Consider the following 21,030-nt stretch of genomic DNA (forward strand, 5'->3'; position numbering starts at 1 on the left):
CACCTACTGGCTGTTGCAGCACATCCATCCAACTTGATGAAATAGCCAATATAAAAAAGATCTAAAGGCTACTTTTTAAAAAAATTCTTTCCAATGGGATGACTGTGTCACTGGCTAGGCCAGCTTTTGGTACCCATCCCAAATTGCCCTCGAGAAGATAGCAGTGAGCTGCCGCTGCAGTCCATGTGGTGTAGGTACACCCACTGTGCTGTTAGGGAGGGTGTTCCAGGATTTGACCTAGCGACAGTGAAGGAACAGCCGATATATTTCCAAGTCAGGATGGTGAATGGGCTTGGAGGGGAACTTGCAGCTGGTGTTCCTATGTGCATGCTGCCCTTGTCCTTCCAATGAAACAGATATGATCTTGCTGTGTACAAACTGACATTCTCCATCACATTTCAAAAATTACTTCACTGTGATTTGCTTTGGGGCATCCTGAGGTTGTAAAAGGTGCTCTATAAATGCGAGTCTTTCTAATAGTCCTTGGTGGCCATCATTACCCTAACATCCTCCAGGCCAACATCCCGTCCTCTAGTCAGTTCAGCTCATCCAAAACCTTCAACCAATGTGCCCTATCCTCTAAAGGCCCACTTACCCTCATCTCCAAAGCCTTGCTAACCTAGGTGAGTCCTGGTTACTCTTAACGCCACACTCCTCCCAATTTCTGCAAACTGCTCCAGTACTGTCAACTGGGGCAGTGCACCATGGTGGCATAGTGGTAACATCTCTGGACTGGTAGCCAGAGCTCCAGATTAATGGTGGGTTCAAATCCCACCACAGCAGCTGCTGGAATTTAAATTCAATGAAAAATCTGGAATTATAACAGCGGCATAACAAATAGGAGCAGGAGTAGGCCATTCGGCCCCCTCAAGCCTGCTCCGCCATTCAATAAGATCATGGCTGATCTGCCCCAGGCCTCAACTCCTCTTTCGTGCCAGCTCCTCATGGCCTTCACTTCCCTGAGATTTCAAAAATCTATCTACCTCCTCTTTAAATGCTTCCAGTGATCTAGCCTCCACAACTCTCTGGGGTAGAGAAGTCCAGACATTCACTACCCTCTGAGAGAAGTTCCTTCACATCTCAGTTTTAAATGAGCGTCCCCTTATTCTGTGACTATGTCCCCAAGTTCGAGATTCCCCCACTAGTGGAAACATCTTCTTAACGTCCACCTTGTCAAACCCCCTCAGAATCTTGTACATTTCAATAAGATCATCCCTCATTCTTCTAAACTCCAATGAATAAAGGCTTAACCTGTTGAATTGAAAGCAAGTCTCAGTAATGGTGACAATCATTCTATTGTTGGTTGTTGTAAAAACTCATCTGGTTCACTAATACCCTTTAGGGAAGCAAATTTGCCATCCTTATCCAGTCTGGCTGACATGTGACTCCAGACCCACAGCTATGCAGTTGACTCTTAACTGCCCTCTGAAATGGCCGAGCAAGACACTCAGTTCAAGGGCAATTAGGGATGGGCAACAAATGCTGGCCTTGCCAGTGACACCCACATCCCATGAAAGAATAAAACCAAAAATACTGCCCCCATGGATCACCTTAGAGCCAATGTGTTTGGTGGCTCTTTCCAATCTCTCTTTGGCTTTGCAAAGTCACGACCTTAGTTTGTTTTTGTTATGTCAACAAAGTACAAAATGAATGCAAACTGTTGCTGAATCCACAAAACCCCAACAAGTCTTTAACTTTTCAAAAAAAAAACGACTGTCTATTATGGTTGTTGCCTGCCACACTGCCCTAGTTAAGGGAGCCTTGGCTGCACAAATTGGATGCAGGCTGAACGAAAGGAACCACCACAAGATGAGCCAGCATCCAAAATACATCTTCGTAATTCTTTCCAGATCCCACTCAAAATTTTAAAAAGTGCATCCCGCCCTTGCTGGGTCAGCACACCTCAGGAACCCACCCGCCTGTAAAAACCCATGGTGGGGCAAGTACGGAGTCAAAGTCCAACCAAATAAACAGAATTGAAACGGAATGCCACACAGAGGGGGCGGAATGAAAGAAAGAATCTCTACGGTTAACATTCTGGCAGTTTTTGGGAGAACGTTCAAAAACTCAATGATTAACTAAATGCCAATATTAAAACCAAACCAAACCAAAAAAGTGCATTTCTCAATCTCAAGGGCACCTGAAAACACTTTACAGAAAGTGAAGTACATCTGAGGAAGGTCTAGTGGCGCAGTGGGTTAGTGTCCCTGCTTCCGAGCCAGAAGATCCAGGTTCAAGTCCCACTCCAGGACTGGATGGCCAAGGAAGGTGCATTCATAACACGGCCAAACAGGTTGAGTATCAACCTGCAAATCCTTCCAAAGCTCACCAAGGGCAGGCGGTAAGAGCGGGAGAGACTTCTGGCCAGCCAAGCCTGATGCACAGGGATAGCCCTCGAGATATAGTCTCTGGCTTCAGGCCACTGCTTGGACAAACAAGCTACAGAAAAAAAAAATCAACTGCCTCATGTGTCTCTAGACGCAGGAACCCTTCTAAGTCTAAGAAGTACTTTGAAGTGTAGTCGTTTTTGAACAGTTTCTACTGAACATGGTTGAGGGATAAACATTATCCAGGATACAGGGGATAACTTCCCCTGCTCTTCTTTGAATCTTGACTATGAGATCTTGATGTCCACTCGAAGTGACAGACAGGTTTAGCGCCTCACCTGAAAGATGTCACATCTGACTGAGCTGCACTCCCTCAGTTCTCTACTGTAGTGTCAGCCTGGATTACGTGCTTAAGTGTTGAGGGCTTGAATCCGTATCCATTTTTCTGAGGCAGGAACTTTTTTTTTAAATATTTGACCTGGTCTTTGGATATATGAGTTGCTGGCTAGGCCAGCATTTATTGCCCAAACCTAACTACCCTCAAGAAGGTGGTGGTGAACCACCTTTTTGAACCGCTGCAGTCCCTGTGGTATAGGTACACCCACAGTGCTGTTAGGGAGGAAGTTCCAGGATTTTGAGCCAGCGACAGCGATATATTTCAAGTCAGGATGGTGTGTATTTGGAGGGGAACTTTCAAGGTGGTGGTGTTCCCATGCACCTTCTGCCCCTGTCTTTTAGGTGGTAGAGGTCGTGTATTTGGAAGGTGTTGTTGGTGGAGGTTTGGCCGTACTACTGCTGAGCCACATTTCGGGGAGGACAGCAGAGTGTTGCTAGCTGGACACTAAGTGGGACACAAGTCGCTGGGATACAAATTTCGGTTGGAGCCTAGACTGAAGGGTCAGAAATTTCCCATCCATCAGCTGCAAGAGAGTCACAAGTGAAACAGGATTCGATGCCAGCATCAGCCCCAGCTCCTACAAACTGCCCGTGATTATTATTTTTTATTATTCATTCATGGGATGTGGGCGCTGCTGGCAAGACCAGCATTGGTTGCTCATCCCTAATTGCCCTTGACAACTGAGTGGCTTGCTTGGCCATTTCAGGGGGCATTTAAGAGTCAACTACATTGTTGTAGGTCTGGAATCACAGGTAGGCCAGACCGGGTAAGGATGGTAGATTTCTGGCCGTGTATTTGGAAGTGAACCAGATGGGTTTTTACAACAAATCAGCCATGGTTTCATGGTCGCCATTAGACTCTTAATTCCACATTTGTTTTGTTTTTTTGATTCAAATTTCACTATCTCCTGTGGTGATAGTGGGATTTGAACCCAGGTCTCCAGAGCATTACGCTGGGGTCTCTGGAATTCTAGTCCAGTGACAATACCACTACCTCAAAGCTGAAGAACACCTACATTGTGAAATTGTACAGTAGGCGGAGGGTGCTTTCCTGAGATTATAATTGGATCATTGCAGCAGACTAGAGGGAGTTTTCACTACACTGTATCGGAGGTCAGGTTGATTATCAACTTGTAAAATTCTTCTAATATGCCAAAGGCGGGCGGTAAGAGTGGGAGAGTCTCCTGGTCAGCCACGCTTGAGGCAGAGTGGCGCACCTCAAACACAAGCATCCGGAGACAGGTTGGTGACCCGTTCCACGAGTGAACAGCTATGGAAAACAGACATAAGCACGCGCTTTGCCTGCCTCACATGTCACTAGGCGTGGGGAGCGAGAAGAATTGTACAGTGCCACGTCTGACCTCGGGGACCACAGCGGTCGACAGAAATGGGATGGTGTTCTATCCCCCACGACAGCCAAGCCTTCCTTCTGACCAAGTCCATTGCTTTCTTCAAATATCCCAAAACGTGCGTGATAGGGCGATCGCACACCCACAGAACCGGAGCCATCCCATCAATTACTGGGGGCAACAGGTCAATTGAAGCCAAAGGAAGTCAGGATGAAGCTCATTATCACAGAATGTTAATGGCACAGAAGGAGGCCATTCAGCCCATCGTGTCTGCACTGGCTCTCCAAATGACCATTATGGCTGAGTGCCATTGCCCTGCCTTTTCCCCGTACCCCTGCACATCGTTCCTACTCACATAAATCATCTATTGCTCTCTTGAATGCCTGCCTCCATCACATTTCCAGGCAGCGCATTCCAGACTCGAACCACTCGCTGTGTGAAAAAGTTTTCTTCTCACGTGATCAACATCCCCCTCTTGGCCAGCATTCTTCTCCCAACTATCAATCCCCCAAAAGAACAGTAACATTTAGAGGGGGAGGCGGGTGGTGGTGGTGTAGTGGTAATGTCACTAGATTAGCAATCCAGAGGCCCAGGCTAATGCTCTGGGGGACATGGGTTCAAATCCCACTCACGGCAGGTGGTCCATAAACCGGGGTTAATCTCAGTAATGGGGACCATAAAACTATCGCCCTTCTAGTCTATCATCTGGTTCACTAATGCCCCTTTTAGGGAGGGAAATCTGCCGCCCTTACCCGGTCTGGCCTACATGTGACTCCAGACCCACACAGCAATGTGGTTTTACTCCTAACTTCCCCCTGAAATGGCCGCTCAGTTCATGGGCAATTAGGGACAGGGCCAACAAATGCAGGGACACTCACATCCCATGAATGATTAAAACAGAAATGCACTGAAGCCATGGGATCTTGCTGCACCGGAAAAGCGAACTGATGTGTAGGTGAGGTGTTGAGGCATTCGTGACGTAAATCCTTTTTTGTTGTACAGATTGCAATTCCGGGAGAGCATATTTGGCCATTAAAATCCAACATTCCTATCAAGCTGAGAAATGAGGCTCGGCGCATTCCATACACATTCTTTGCAGCCCAGAACATAAACAATATCCGATCAAATCATCAACTAAACAGCAGTGACACATCAGCTGTTTTTATCTTGAGTGCTGGAAACCAGTGGTTAGCCAGAGGCCCAAGCAGTGTCTTCCTTGCCAGCTGCTGCCGCTTTGGAGGGTGGGCACGGGGTGGTCTTCCACATTCAGCTGCGGCTCAGTGGGTAGCACCCCAGCCTCCCAAGTCAGAGAGCTGTGCGTTCGAGTCCCCACTCCGGAGGCTGGAGTGCAAAATTCAGGCCGGCACACTCAGCGCAAGGGTGAGGGAGTGCAGCATTGCCGGAGGTGCTATCTTTCAGAGAGGACATTCAACCCCGAGGCCCCTGTCTGCCCTCTTTTTGGTGGTTTGGGGTGGAAGGGGGGGGGGGGTGATAGTGTGGATTGTGGGGCCCCAAAAGATGCTGTGGCACCACTGCGTAGAAGGGCAGGGGAGCTCTCCCCAGTGCCCCCAGCTAAAATATAATCCTTAACCAAAATCATGAGAACAGAAATCCGGTCATTGAGCACAGCCAAGTATGTGGGATCTTGCTGTGCTCAAAACGCCTGCCTGCCGCCTTTCCTACATGACGGCAGAGGACACGCTTCCCAAGTGAGCAACTGAGTCGCTCCGTGGGTATATTCGATAACCGAAGCATGCAGACTCCTCTGCAGTGGACCGATAGCTGAGCTGGCCCATCTGATAAGAGCATCAGCTCACAAGCCAACTACACACCATCGAGAGGAACTGACTAACCTCAGCACAATGACTAACATTTGTGTGCGCGCGCGGGGCTACGTCTCACTTGGAAATGCTAGGCTGCAGATGACTGTATATGGTAATTTCCTCCCCAAGCATGCCTATTCAGGCCTTGGGCTCCTGAATCATGCTCACAACACAGCCTTCAGCACATGCTGTTTGCTCCAGCCAGTTACACACCGGAGGTCGGGCGGAAGAAGCATTCCATTTCAGAGGAACTCTGACCGACCCAACCAACCCCATAAAACAAAACAGGAGGAGAAAAAATAATAGGGGTTATTCAAAGAAATGTGTGCTTTCTTTTTTTTTAAAAATTACCTTTTGAGTAGCTGGTTAAAAAAGTATTGAAGATGGGAAGTGTGTGTGTGTGTGTGTGTGTGTGTGTGTGTGTGTGTGTGTGTGTGTGTGTGTGTGTGTGTGTGTGTGTGTATATGTATGTTTGGGCCAGAGGTGAAAGGTCAAGTGATGAAGCCTCCAGGGGGGTATCCAATCAGGGTTGGCAACCTCAATGCCCGATGCCCATTTTTTTTGTTTTTACAGAATCCTGCCGAGGATATGGAAGAGAGTCAACCTGCCAATTCCAAAAGTTCACTTCACTCACAGGAGTGCTCAGTAGCACAAGGGTCTCGACAAGTTTTATCCCCTCCTCTCCTGAAAGTGCCAACTCTCGCTGGGCGACCGGCACTGACGATGGCTGGAGCCGAAATCCGCATTGTCACTGCCACTCCTCTCAACACCCTGTGAAAGTGTGGCTTTTCAACAGGCGTTACTGCTCCATTTATTGCCCTTCCTCTGCTGTGCGCAGCGTACTATCTACCACAAGTCTTGGCCCAGTGGCCATTCTCCCCCGTGTGACACCGCTCAGCCTGCTTTCGCTCCTTCGTTGGAGGTTGGGGAGCGGTGGAGGCATGGGGAAAGTCGAGCACAGCGAAACATGACTGGCGCCTGCGTGTACGTAGGTTTTCCAACTCGAGGGTCTTAGGACAGTCATTTGGGCTGGGGAGGGATGGGGGAGGGGGGGTGCTGGCTGATTACCCCCAGCTTCCTTAGCCCAGGAACACATCACCAACCCCCCATCTCACCCCTAACCACAGTGGGTTGGCTGAACCCATGCTTGAATGCAATAAGCTGACTCCAGTATCAGCAAGGAACATCGCTCTAAGTTGCCAAAAGCAACCAGTGCAGGTCTCTCCACAATCCAAAACCGGCTCCCAGTGACACTCGGGGACTAAGGGACAGCAGAGCAGCCAACAGACATGACAATCTGTTTCTCCTCCCTCACGCGTTTGGTGTCAGCTGTAGTTCGGTGGGTAGCACTCTCCCCTCCCAGTCAGAAGCTTTTGGGTTCAAAAGGGACTTGGGAACAAAATCTAGCCTGACACCCCTGCAGTGCAGTACTGAGGGAGTGCAGCACTGCCAGGGATGTCACCTTTTAGATTACACATTAAACTGCCCTCTCAGGTGGACATCAAAGATCCTATTTTGAAGAGCAGAAGAGTTAACCCCCAGTGTCCTGGTCTTTATAGTTATCCCTCAATCAACATAGACACATTATCTGATCATCATTGCATTGCTGTTTGTGGGGTGATAAGGGCAGCAGACACATGGGAACACCACCCCCTGTAAGTTCCCCTCCAAGCCACTCACCATCCTGACTTGGAAATATATCGACTGTTCCTTCACTGTAGCAGGGTCAAAATCCTGGAACTCCCTCCTTAACTGCACTATGGGTATACCAACACAACATGGACTGCAGCAGTTCAAGAAGGCAGCTCACCACCACCTTCTCAAGGGTAATTAGGGACGGGCAATAAATGCTGACCCAGCCAGCGATGCCCACATCCTGCAAAGGAATTTAAAAAAAAAACTTGCTGTGTGCAAATTGGCTGCAGTACTTATTGCATTACAACAGTGACAATACTTCAAAAGTACTTCATTGGCTATAAAGGGCTTTGGCTATCTTGAGGTTGCGAAAGGTGCTTTGTAATTGCAAGTTAGTCTGCAGGTACAGCAGGTAATGAGGAAAGCTAATGGAATGTTGTTTATTGTGAGGGGAATCGATTACAATAATAGGGAGATTATACTTCAGTTGTACAGGGCGTTGGTCAGACCACATCTAGAGTACTGTGTACAGTAGTGGTCTCCTTACTTAAAGGAAAACGTAAATACGTTAGAAGCAGTTCAGAGAAGGTTTGATGAGACTAATACCAGGAATGGGTGGGTTGTCACATGAGGAAAGGTTGGACACTTTAGGCTTGTATTCACTGGAATTTCAAAAAGAGGAAGAGGCAACTTAATTAAAACCTTTAAGATCCTGAGGGGTCTTGACATGGTGGATGTGAAGAGGATGTTTCCTCTTGTGGGAAAATCTAAAACTAGGGGTCACTGTTTAAAAATAAAGGGGTCGCTCATTTAAGACAGAGAAGGAGGAGGAATTTTTTCTTTGACGGTAGTGAGTCTTTGGAACTCTCTTCCTCGAAAGGTGGTGGAAGCAGAGTCTTTGAATACTTTTATAGTAGAGTTGGATAGATTCTTGATTAACGGTGGGGGGGGGGGGGGGGGGTGTAAAAAGTTTTCAAGGGCAGGCAGGAATGTGGGGTTGGGGTTACAATCAGGTCAGCTATGATGTTATTGAATGGTGGAGCAGGCTCGATGGGCCGAGTGGCCTCCTCCTGACCCTAAGTCATATGTATGTTTGTATGTATGTATGCAAGTTCCTTTTTTAACAAAGGGGACGTGCTTTTAGAATAAGCAACCACAAGATCTCTCTTGACAAACCCCAGGACGTGCTGCAATTCAGACAAATGCAGTTCCTCTTCAGTGCAAACCTGCATTACCCAAGCAGGATAAAGGGCCACATTCAAAATTTGAATTGATGGAACTTTTCTGGCCATTGGTGTCCCCTCCTATAAGGACAGAGATTGAAAGTGATCAACAATTCGCCACTTTAGTGTAAAGAAAGAACATATCATGACTTAAAAGGAGCTTTAAAAAAAAGGGTTGCTTATTCAGAGTTTAGCAACGCTCCACAGTTTTGTGCTTGCTCTTGGGTAATAACAGCCGCACATGTACAAGCTTGTTAACTTGAGGCTAGTGTCCCTTCTCCACATCGCTTCAGTTTCCAAGACACCACCTCCCCCTACCAAAGTTGGAGGTTCCTTCCTTTTAAAATTGATCCTCAACTTCCCCCAGACCAAGACTCAAGCGCTTAGTCCCAGGAATGTCCAAAATTCCAGCAAAGAGGGATCAGGCCTTGCCAACGCTCATCCCACACTGCGGACAATCCAGCGCTTGCCCCCATCCTCTCCGATCGCTGCCAATGTTTCTCCTGAGGGACGGGCAGAGAGAGAGAGAGAGAGAAAGAGAGAGAGGAAAGTGAGGGGGCCGGGAAAACCCCTCCCCAAATGCTCAAGGCAGTCGAGCAGGATTTGGCTCCAACTATTTTGTTCGTCCCGATTCCGGGTGCAGCTCACCGAGTCAGAAGGTTGCAGGTTCAAGTCCCACTCCACAGAGATTTCAACTCAAAAGCCTCAGCCGACACTTTCGTATGGTGCCACGCTGTCAGGGGCGCCACCTTTCAGATGAGACCAAGCTCCCCGTCTGCCCCCTCATGTGGATGGAAAGATCCCATGGGCACGATTTCAAGAGGGAGCAGGAGAGTTCTCCTGGCCAATATTTACCCCTCAATCAACAAGGCCAGCAGGTCCATTATTACGTAGCTGTTTGTGGGAGCTTGCTGTGCGAAACTAGGCTGCCTCATTTGCTACATTACAGTGACTACATTTCGGAAGTACTCCATTTGCCGTCAAGCGCTATGGGACGCCCCAAGGTTGCCAAAGATGCTACGTCAATGAAAGTCTTTCTATGTATCAGGAAATTGTGTCTCTTCACCCTCTCCTATCCACGTGCCCACTCTGCCCTCTGCCCTGATCTGATCTGTTGGGTTGGCCATTTTAAGAGCTAGCTTCTTCTTTCAACGATGGATGGATGGATGGATGGGAGGTGGGGAAGGGGGAAGAGGCCGAGTTTAATGATGGCAACAAAATATACCCGGGAAGCGAAAAACTTACATTCTTGGTTCTAATGTGTGTAAAGAGAGAAGAGCACCCACACATAGCAGGAGTTTAGATCGCGTGATAGTTGAATTAGGTCATGAGTTGGTTTTAATTTCTTTCCCCCCCTTAAAACCTACCCGTATAAAAGCATAATGAGATTCCACAGCTCATGACCTTGGGTGTGAGGTTAGTTATCAGGCAATCAACACCAAAGGCATACAACCGCTTTACGTGAAAAAAAAATCATGATCTGTGTTCTGCATCCTGCCCTAGATTCCACATCTGTAGTTTGCATTAAAAAAAGCAGAAAACAATTGCATGGTTCAATAATAAAGCCACCATTTGCAAGGATGTAGAAAGGAGCCATTCTGTCCATCCAATCTGTGCCAGTGTTTTGCTCCACATGAGCCTAGTTGAATCCCACTTTTCCGCTCGCTCTCATACCTTTCAATATTTCTTGTGCTCAAGAAATGCCTAAAAAACTTCACTGACTTGGCTTCAAGGATGACTGATACAGAGAATTCCTGAGTAGAAGAGCATCACCACCACCTCGCCTCCCCCCACCCCACTGTGAAAAGACAACATTTAATCTTTATCACACGCATCCTAATCACGAGGCTCCCGCCTGCCTGTTCAGGTATACTCCCATGGCTCAATAGCCAACATTTGTCCCTCAGACACCAGCCAAATGAAGAGAGGTTGGATAGACTTAGGTTGTTTTCACTGGAGCAGAGAAGGCTGAGGTGTACAAGATTATGAGGGGCATGGACAGGGTGGATAGGGAGCAGCTGTTCCCCTCAGTTGAAGGGTCAGTCACGAGGGGGCATAAGTTCAAGGTGAGGGGCAGGAGGTTTAGGGGGGATGTGAGGAAAAAGTTTTTTGCCCAGAGGGTGGTAACGGTCTGGAATGCGCTGCCTGGGAGGGTGGTGGAGGCCGGTTGCCTCACATCCTTTAAAATGTACCTGGCTGAGCACTTGGCACCGTCATAACATTCAAGGCTATGGGCCAAGTGCTGGTAAATGGGATTAGGTAGGTAGATCAGGTGTTTCTCACGTGTTGGTGCAGACTCAATGGGCCGAAGGACCTCTTCTGTATTCTGTGAAAATCTAGAACCAATCAATCAGTCATTCATATCATGGCTATTTGTGGGATCTTACTGTGCTCAAATGGCCACCGCCTTCACCTACATAACTGTGACAAAGTCAGAAGTAATTCCATGCAACGCACATTGGGCTGCTTCTGAGGGGCCCTTGAAAAGGATCACGTGCACAGAAGGTCTTTATCCGAATAGTTTCCTGGGTTAGGGTGACTGAAAGGGGACTTCCTGAGTGTGCGTGCGCACTGGTGGGCTTTCTTGTATATCACGTTCTAACACAACGTAGAGCAATTATCCGAAACAGAGCCTTCCAAATCAAGCCTTACCCAAATGCAGAGACCTGACTAACCCATAACCTTAGTCAATGCTGGGCGATTTTCTACTCCAAAGCAGTTATTGCTAGGTTCAAATAAAACTTTATAACTTATATAGCATTTTGAGGCAGAAGGGGTGTGACACTCATAGGTTAGGCATAACTGTGTCCGACATAAACCTGAACTCCCGCTCTCTCTGCTTCAAAATGCGGCTTAACCCCTCACCTGAGAAAAGCTGCTCCAACTGTGTTAGGGAGCAGTTGTTCTCCAACAGAAATCATTGATTGACCACAGATGTGGCCACGCCAACACCATTACAGCCACATGCAACTGATTTTAGCAGAAAATGCCTTGCACACACTCTCAAGGCAGGTAAATGCATGCCACGTCTACGTATGAAAAGAAAACTTCCGCCAGTCAGCTAGGAAGCAAAAACACAGAGCAAAAAAACCCGGAGTCTAATAAGAAAGGAGGAGTAGGCCATTCAGCCCTTCAAGCTTGCCCCACCATTCAATATCGTGGCTGATCTGATTGTAACCTCCCGCCTACCCCCCACCCCACCCCCCGATAACCTTTCATCCCTTGTTAATCAAGAAACTTTCTAGCTCTGCCTTAAAAATATTCAATGACCCTGCTTCCACCGCCTTTTGAGGAAGGGTCCCGAATACCAATGGCCCAAAGGGAAAAATTTCCTCCTCATCTCTGTCTTAAATGAGCAGCCCCTAGTTCCAAGTTCCTCCACAAGATACAGCACAGAATCAGGCCATTCAGCCCAGCTGGTCTGTGCTAGCGATCATGTTCCACATGAGCCTCCTCCAGCTCCTTGTCAATGTAACTGTCCATTCCTTTCGGCCTCCTGTGTCCATCTAGACTCCCCTTCAATGCACCTATGCTACTTGCCGCAACCACTTCCTGTGGCCAAGCATTCTACATTGTTACCACCCTCTGGGTAGAGTAAACATAGACCAAGAACATTCCAAACCCATTTGGTCAAAGCCCCTTTCAGCTTTCACACACCGGGAGGCTTTTTATGGCCACTTAATAGGGCCTGATGCGAACTGAATACAACTCCTAGGGTGGGGGTAGGGGAGGGGTGGGTGGGAGTGTTGCTGAAAGAACATGACGCCCACAACCCCAGCTAGTCCCATTCAAGGGAGAAAGCCACAAGTAAGTCACAGAGTAGTCTGGGGAACATCCTGTTGAATAATCCAAACACACATAAATAGCGACCTACACCACAGGACTGAGCCTTAAGCTCACTGGTAGCATTCCCATCTCTGAGCCAGAAGGTGAAGGGTTCGAACCCCACTCCAGACTGACCCAGAATACGGTCTCTAAATACTGGGTTTCACACCCAGTGGGGTCCACACATCTGGACATAGTGACCACTGGTTCAGTGGTCGTATTCGCACTATTCGTATTCAGCTGCTCAAACCCTCACCTTTGTTGCCTCCAGACTCGACTATACCAACTCACCCTTGGCTGGCCTCCTGCATTCTACCCTTGGTAAACTTGAGGTCAGCCAAAACTCTGCTGTGTCCTAATTCGCACCAAGTGCTGCTCAGCTACCAACCTGGTACGCGCCGACCTATAATCGGCTCCCGGTCAAGCAACACTGCGATTTTTAAATTCTCATTGTTTTCAAAACTCTCATGGCCTCAAACACCTCCCCCCCGCAAACTATCTCTGTAACCTCCTCCAGCCCCGACAACCCTCAGATCTCTGCGCTCCTCCAATTCTGGTCCCTGGAGCATCCCCGATCCACCACTGTCGAGCGTGTTTCCAGTTGCCCGGGCCCGAAAGCTGTAGAATCACCTCCCTGAACCTCCTTAGCTCTCTAACGGAAAAACAAAATGCTGGGAAAACTCAGCAGGTCTGGGCAGCATCTTTTGGAGAGAGGAAGAGAGTTAACGTTGCGAGTCCAGTATGACTCTTCTTCGAGAACTCTGAGTCACTGCTTCTTGCTCTTCCTTAGAACTTGCCTCTTTGACCCAGCTTTTGGTCAACTGCCCTGCTCTTGTCTATTGTGACTCAGTGTCCTTTGCTGTAAAGCACTCTGGCGAAGTGTCACGGGGTGTTTTGTTACATTAAAGGGACTATATAAACAAGTCGCTGCTGCCGATTGGGTTCAAATCACACCCCAGGCAGAGTCAGCTCTGAATATTGCTTCAGTGACCAGAGAAGGGTTCTTACAGTCTCTACAACCACTGCCCACACCCCGCACCAACCAGCCATTGTAAAGGGCAGCCGGGGCTCCTTCGGGGAAGACAATTCAAAGGTTTAAAAAAAAAAGCCTCCAAAGGCAACAGGAAGCTGTTCCAGCTCCTCCTCCCACATCAGTGGCCAAGCGCTGCACAAGAGTGGAGTCAGGTGCCTGCCCTGGGGCCCAAAGAGCAAGAAATGGATAAACAATTTTAAAAACACAGGGGTGCACAGCGACATCCTGACCTGGAGATATACCGCCGCTCCTTTGCTGTCGCTGAGTCAAAAACCTGGAACTCCCAGGACTGCGGGTGTACCTACACCATACGGGACTGCAGCGGTTCAAGAAGGCAGCTCACCACCACCTTCTCAAGGGGCAATTAGGGATGGGCAACAAATGCTGGCCCAGCCGATGACACCCACATTGTATGAAAGAATAAAGAGAATTTACACACACACAGGGCAAACCAGAAGGTGATAAAGTGACAAGTTCAAACACCAGGAAGATTTAGTAGTTTAGAAGAGCGAGAGGTGATCTCATGGAAACATACAGAATTCTTACAGGGCTCGACAGGGCCGATGCAGGAAGGAAGCTCCCCCTGGCTGGGGGGGGTGATCTAGGACAAGCAGACAAAGTCTCAGACCAAAAAGGTAGGCCATTTAAGGCTGAGATGAGGAGGGATTTCTTCACTCAGAGGGTGGTGAGTCGTTGGAATTCTCTACCCCAGAGGACTGTGGAGATTCAATCATTGAGCATGTTCAAAAGAGAGATCGCCAGATTCCTAGACACTAACGACACCAATGGACACGGGGATAGTGGAGGGAAGTGACGTTGAGGTAGATGATCTAGTCGAATAGCAGAGCAGGCTAGAGGGGCCGAATGGCCTGATCTTGCTCCTATTTCCTTTGATCTAGTCAAATAGCAGAGCAGGCTAGAGGGGCCGAATGGCCTAATCTTGCTCCTAGTTCCTATGACCCATGACCCAGAAGGAACGTTCCCACCCTAAGGGTAATTAAACCATGAACAAGGCAGCAGGGAGGACACTGAAACAGATGTTTTAATCGGTTCAAGGAACAACTTAGATGAGTTTCCAGAGCAAGAAGGGATTGGATGAACGGGAGAAGGCAAGGGAGAAACTTGTTTGGGCCTAATGACCTTGCCAATAATATTTCTTAAATTACACTCAAAAGACCACAAAACATTAACAACATATTGGTCAAGTTGCTACATTCCGCAGTCATTATGTTGCACTTTTATCTTCACTTGTTGCAATAGAGGCTGTCGACCTCTTTGCAGATCAGTTACTTAATTTTTTTTTTTAATTTTGGGATACCTGGCGAGTCCTCCCAGGTTCAAGCCCAGGTCTGTACCGGTTTCACTAGCCACAGCCCAAGGAGGGGGGTGGGTAGGTATGAACCAGGCTCCTGCGCTTGTGTGTGCTAAAGGGGAAATAGACCATAAGACATAGGAGCAGAAATTAGGCCAATCGGCCCATCGAGTCTGCTCCGCCATTCAATCATGGCTGATAAGTTTCTCAACCCCATTCTCCCGCCTTCTCCCCGTAACCTTTGATCCCCTTACCAATCAAGAACCTATCTATCTCGCACGCGTTCCCTCGCACGAGTACAGGCCCTGCTTGGATGATGCCTACTCGTGAACGCCGAGTGTGACCAAGAGTCGATAAAGATACGAGGCATTTGGCGCCTATTGCAAATGTGAAGGAGCATCAAAGTAGGGAAGTCTCGCTACAGCTGAACAGGGCATTGGCGAGACCACTCCTAGAGTACTTTGCACAGTTTTGGTCTCCTTACTGTAAGGAGGGATATACTTGCATCGGGAGCAGTTTAGAGAAGGTTCGTTAGGTTGATTCCTGGGATGAAGGGGTTTGTCTTACAAGGAAAGGTTGAGACTATATTGATTGGAGTTAAGAATCAAAAGTGATCTTATTGAAACAAAAGATTCTGAGAGGGCTTGACAGGGTGGATGCTGAAAGGATGTTTCCCCTCGTGGGGGAATCTAGAACCAGGGGGCACAGTTTCAAAGTAAGGGGTCTCCCATTTAAGACGGAGATGAGGAGAAACTTTTTCTCTTAGAGGGTCATTAGCATTTGGAATTCTCTTCCCCAGAGAGCAGTGGGGGCTGGGTCACTGAGTATATTCAAGGCTGAGGGAGACAGGTTTTTGATCAACAGGGAGTTGAGGATTATGGGGGACAGACAGAAAAATGGAGTTGAAGCCACAATCAGATCAGCCATGACCTTACTGAATGGTGGGGCAGGGTCGAATGGTCTATCATTGCTCCAATTTCTTATGATCTTATTCTATGACTGAATAGCCATCAGACACTACACTGTCTAAGCTCACACACAAAGAATAGGCCAAAACCCAACATGAGTCAACATTTTCAGGGCACATAAGGGAAATATTAAAGAGAAGAGGAACTTCTTTAACCAAAGGACATTTATGGAGTTTTGCTAACTTCCTGGCCAATATTTAACCCTCAACTAACATTACTATAAAAGATTAACCAGTCATTTACCACATTACTATGTGAAGGAGCTTGCAGTGTGCAAAGTGGCTGTCCGGTTTCCTACACCTACTGTTCTCAAGTGTTTTTAGTTGAAGGATCCCTTTTCAAATGGCTTGGTAATCACTGAGAAGCACCTCTCCGCACCTAAATTGTAATACTATATAATATTTGTAATATGAAAGAGACAGTGGGGCAGTAGGAATCCAGAGGCCCAGACTAATGCTCTGGGGCCAGGGGTTCAAATCCCACAACAGCTGGTAGAATTTAAATTCAATTAACAAAACCTGGAATTGAAAGCTAGTCTCAGTCATGGTGACCATGAAACTATCAAGGATTGTCGTAAAAACCCGTCTGGTTCACTAGTGCTCCTTTTGGGGAGGGAAATCTACCGTCCTTACCTCCCTACACGTGACTCCAGACCCACAGCAATGTGGTCGACTCTGAACTGCCCCCTGGAATGGGCTAGCAAACCACTCAGCTCAAGGGCAATTAGGGTTGGGCAACAAGTGCTGGCCTTGCCAGCGACACCCACATCCCATGAGAGAATAAGGGGAAAAAAAAAAACAGCATTTTATTCATGCTTTTAAGAAAAACGTATTCACTTTTGTTCTGCTCACAGTCAGCCCAATCTTTACTGCACCACGTGGTAGCTACTCCTGCCTCTCGCTTCACCTCATGTTGGGGGCACCCTGATAAAGGTTCTTAAGGAGCCTCAAGGGTCTCTGGAGCCCTGTTTGAGAACCACCCCCCCCCACCCCCCCACCTCTGTTTTACATTCCAAAATCCACTACATTTTAAAAAGGACTTAATTGGCTGTGAAGTTCCTTGGGAAGTCCTGCCATTGTGAAAGGCGCAATAAATTTTCTTCATAACATAATAAATTAACCCAAGTTGCTTTAAATTTCAGGCAGATATCTTTCAACATTGAGGTACTTCTCCATAAATATAACAGAGCTTAGGAAATAAGAAACAGTCCTGGCTGATATTTGTACAATCCACTGCACAAGTCAGCTGTTAAGTTGCTGCCTCCAGCAATGTATCTGCTTATTCAAATTCAGACAAGAGAATTTCCCCCTCCTTCGGTATTCTTCACAGTGCCAAACTGCCACTGAATTTGGCTATGGCACTGACCGATCGCCAGATGTCATTCTGGAGTGTCGTGTCTGGGCCCCTACACATTAGGAAGGATGCAAAGGCATCACAGAGGGCGCAGAAAAGGTGTACAAGGGATGAGGCATTAATTGCGTGGATAGATGGGCGAAGAAGTTGGGGATGCTCTCCTTATGTGGCTTTCAGATGAGAATTGGACAATTATTGGAGAAGGACAAACCTGCAGGGCCGCAGGGAAAAGCTAAGTGGGTCTAGCGGAGTAGCTTTAAGACAGCCAGCACAAGCAGGGCAGGCTAACTGACCTCCTTCAGCACCATAACCACTTGATGGTGCAGTGGAGCACGCTTCATCTTTTAACCACTACTGACAGTGCCTTTGGCTACCTCAGCCCCAAGCTCCAGCATTTTCTTCCTAAACCTTGTTAACTGGATGTTAATTGGGTGTTTAGCTGCATTCAGGTGGTTGAGGTTAACTGAGGGTTCACTCAGGAGGCAAACTGTTGTTGGGTTTGGAGGCGAACGCTTGTAATATGTGCCTCTGTAAATAAAAGCTTGTAAGCGTGTAAAGACTTGGCTTCAGTGTTGTATCCTTCACCCCTCCTTGCTTGACTGAGTGCAACAAAACTCCCTGCCTCTCCACTTCTTTCTCCTCTTTTAAAAATACTTACTAAAAGCTACCCCATTGACCAAGTTGTTCAAACATCTTACGGGCCTCAGCGACAACGCGTGTCTGAAAACGCTCCTGTGAGGCACCATGGGACATTTCACCACCTTAAAGGTGTTATATAGACGTAAGCTGTTGTTGGGGGTGGTAAGGCACTGTCGTGCTTTACATAGAGCTAATTTCATGGCACTGGAGCAACCCAGGGAGAGAGTTAAAAACACACCACGAGTGGTTGGAAAATTGAATTCACTAAATCTGGCAGTTTGTGGCTGGCATCAGCGAAATGACCTTTCGAAAACGGCCACACCAAGATAAAAACCCAACTGGCTCACTAACGTCCTTCAGGGAAGGGAACCTGCCATCCTGTGATAAAAGCAAAATACTGCGGATGCTGGAAATCTGAAGCAAAAACAGATCATGTTGGAAAAACTCAGCAGGTCTGACAGCATCTGGAGAGAGAAAGAGTCAACATTTCGAGTCCGTATGGCCCTTCTTCAGAAGGGGCTCTGAAGAGTCATATGGGCTCATAACGTTAACGCTGTTTTTTCTCTACGCAGGTGCTGTTAGACATTTGAGTTTTTCCAGCATTTTCTGCTTTTGAACATGTCATCCTAACCTGGTCTGGCCTACGCATGACTATCACTCAAGCTCCCAAACACAAGGAAGGAGGAGCAGTTAATGCCCACCTAGTCATGGGTTAGCCAACTCCCACAAATCAATAAAGAAAACTATGTCAAACTATACTGTACTTGACCTAGGAGTGTGTTACAGGAAAAGTGCAGAAAAAGTACTATTCATCTAAACTGTATTACATCTGACCTGACCTATGTATGAAGGAGCAGTGCGGACAGAGCTTTCCTTTGTATCTAAACTGTTCTGTATTCAATCGGGAGTGCTTGATGGAGAACTGGAGGAGCAGCAGAGGGTTTACAGCTGTGACTCAGTGGTGGCACTCGCCTGTCTGATTCCGAAGGTCGTGGATTAAAGTTTCGCTCCAGGGACAAAAACAACAGATTGAGGTCGGCACTCCCTGCAGCACTGAGGGAGTGCTGCGCCGTCTTTCTGCTAAGACACTAAATGGAGGTGGGTCTGCCCTCTCGGGCGAACTCTTACACTTCTTTTTCCTCTGGCTTGTCCTGTCCTGTCCTGTCCCGTCCCTAACTTGCCTTGGAACCTAATTGGCCCTTGCCCAACTCATCCCAAGAACAGCAAAATTTCACTCAAAAAGTTAGAGGATTCTTTTAAAAAAAAACTCTACATAAAAGTTCCTGATTACATTAAAAGCATGTGTTGAATCCACGAATTTTTTTTTAAAAAAACACCACACACCTACTATCTGCTCCTCTATTATATGTGTCAGGTTTCTCTATGCAGCAACTGGAAGTGCACAATCGGACTAGATGAAAAAGGGCCACTTTTAAACGCGGAAGCACACACAAAGGGGTACGTGTGTACATCTCTGCTGTTACCAAGAAACCAAGTCGAAAAACCAAGGCAGCGATAAAGCTGTAGAGAGTCGGAGGTACTAAATCAGGAAGTCATGACCAGGCAGTAACAAAGTTAGTTTCAAAAGCTTAAGGCGCTACCACAAGGAGCACACAAACCCTTTTAATCCCCCCCCCCTCCACCCCACCCCTCAGAAACAAAAATTGCCCAAAAGTTAATAACCAAAACATAATTTGATTAAAGTTTTTTAGTCGCTGGGGAAGAATTTTTAACTCCAGCGCAAGTTCTGAAAGTTCTGTTTGCTCGTTGAGCGCGAATATTTTTTTTGTGTACACGATGAAATGCTTTTTTTTTAATCAATGCGGAAAAAGGGTTTGTTAATTCTACGGCGTCTTGGAAAGCAATGGGTTAGGGGAGGGGATGTCACGGTAAGATGGAACCTTAGTTTCAGAGTAAGGGTGAAGCAGAAGGTGCTGGGGGCTGGCCGTTTGCAGCTAAATAATTTATTCTTGGCTGTGGTTACTGCGATGCACCTCAAGAAACCAAAAAGGAGCCGTTATAATTAGTCATGATCTTCAAAACCATCTTCCGTTAGACTCTGGGTCAGACCCCATTAAAGCATTTTGTTTTGTTAGATTAGCAAGCAAAAGAAAAGACATTAATAATCAGGGTTACAGGAAGCATATAGCAATATTTTACTGCTATTGAGTAAACCCCAACGTTTTAAAAATAAAGTGCACTTGAAATTCAGAGTTCCTTTACCTGACAAAAAAAAATTAACTTCTAAACCTGCATGATCATAGAATTAGGAATTTATACCTCAGCATAGCGCTCAAAAAAAATCACTTCATATTCCATAAAAAATAATCCCACCCAAAAGGGAGACAAGAGGAATTATATCTCAGCAAAAAAAAAACACTTCCTATCCCATAAAATACAATAATCATACTCAACAGGGAGACAGAATCAAATATAACTTTCAGTCTCTAACGCTTAAGTCAGAATTCTTCCCCGGGGGGGTTAAAAAAAACTTAATTAAATTATACCTTGGTAATTAAGTCGGGCCATTTTTGCTTTTGGGGAGAAGTTGGTGTCCAAAATTAATTTAGAAAGTTTACACACTTTATTTTTTTTTAAAAAGCGACACTCGGAAATCAGAAATGGGCTAGTGCCCCTTGTTAAAAATGCACTTTTTTTTCCAAACCCAGGAAATTAATCCCAGGGAGAGACGGAAAAGAAATTTCCATCCCCCCCCGTGTTATTAACTCGTGGAAATACATACATAACATGCAGAAATCGACAAAAGCTGAAATCCTACCTCATCTTTGGTTTTGGAAAAGGTACTCCTTCGGTAGCTAGTGGAGGTTCTGCAAAGCAATTCCTGGTCTTGCGTATATCTGGTTGCACACTGATTTTTCTGTCTGTCTGTCTCTCCCTCTCTCTCTCTCTCTCTCTCGTTTCCTGTGTTTCTTTCAATGTACAAGGCGAGTTATTAACCTGCCAAGGGTATATTTCTGTTCTGCTCTCCGGATCTCCACCTTCACTGCAATGCACATAAGCCTCTTTTAGCAATGAACACGATTCCTATTGTAACATGTTACTCCCTCCCTGCTCCTGGCCACACTGTAACCCGCTGTAGGTTACATTACATTCAATCGCACTCCCTGATCCCAGTATTCACACACC

At 46.9% G+C, this 21,030-nt stretch overlaps 1 protein-coding gene across 1 annotated transcript in view; it reads right to left on the bottom strand.

The window, feature by feature from the left end:
- Nucleotides 1–21,030, bottom strand: part of vaspb (vasodilator stimulated phosphoprotein b) — a 134,120-nt gene extending 113,090 nt beyond the window's left edge. The window contains exon 1 of the mRNA XM_041179217.1: nucleotides 20,663–21,030. Within this exon, the coding sequence (XP_041035151.1) occupies nucleotides 20,663–20,667 (5 nt within the window). The 5' untranslated portion in view covers nucleotides 20,668–21,030. The remainder of the gene's footprint in view (nucleotides 1–20,662) is intronic.

Source organism: Carcharodon carcharias, chromosome 34, assembly GCF_017639515.1.
Source record: "Carcharodon carcharias isolate sCarCar2 chromosome 34, sCarCar2.pri, whole genome shotgun sequence".
NCBI lineage: Eukaryota > Metazoa > Chordata > Chondrichthyes > Lamniformes > Lamnidae > Carcharodon > Carcharodon carcharias.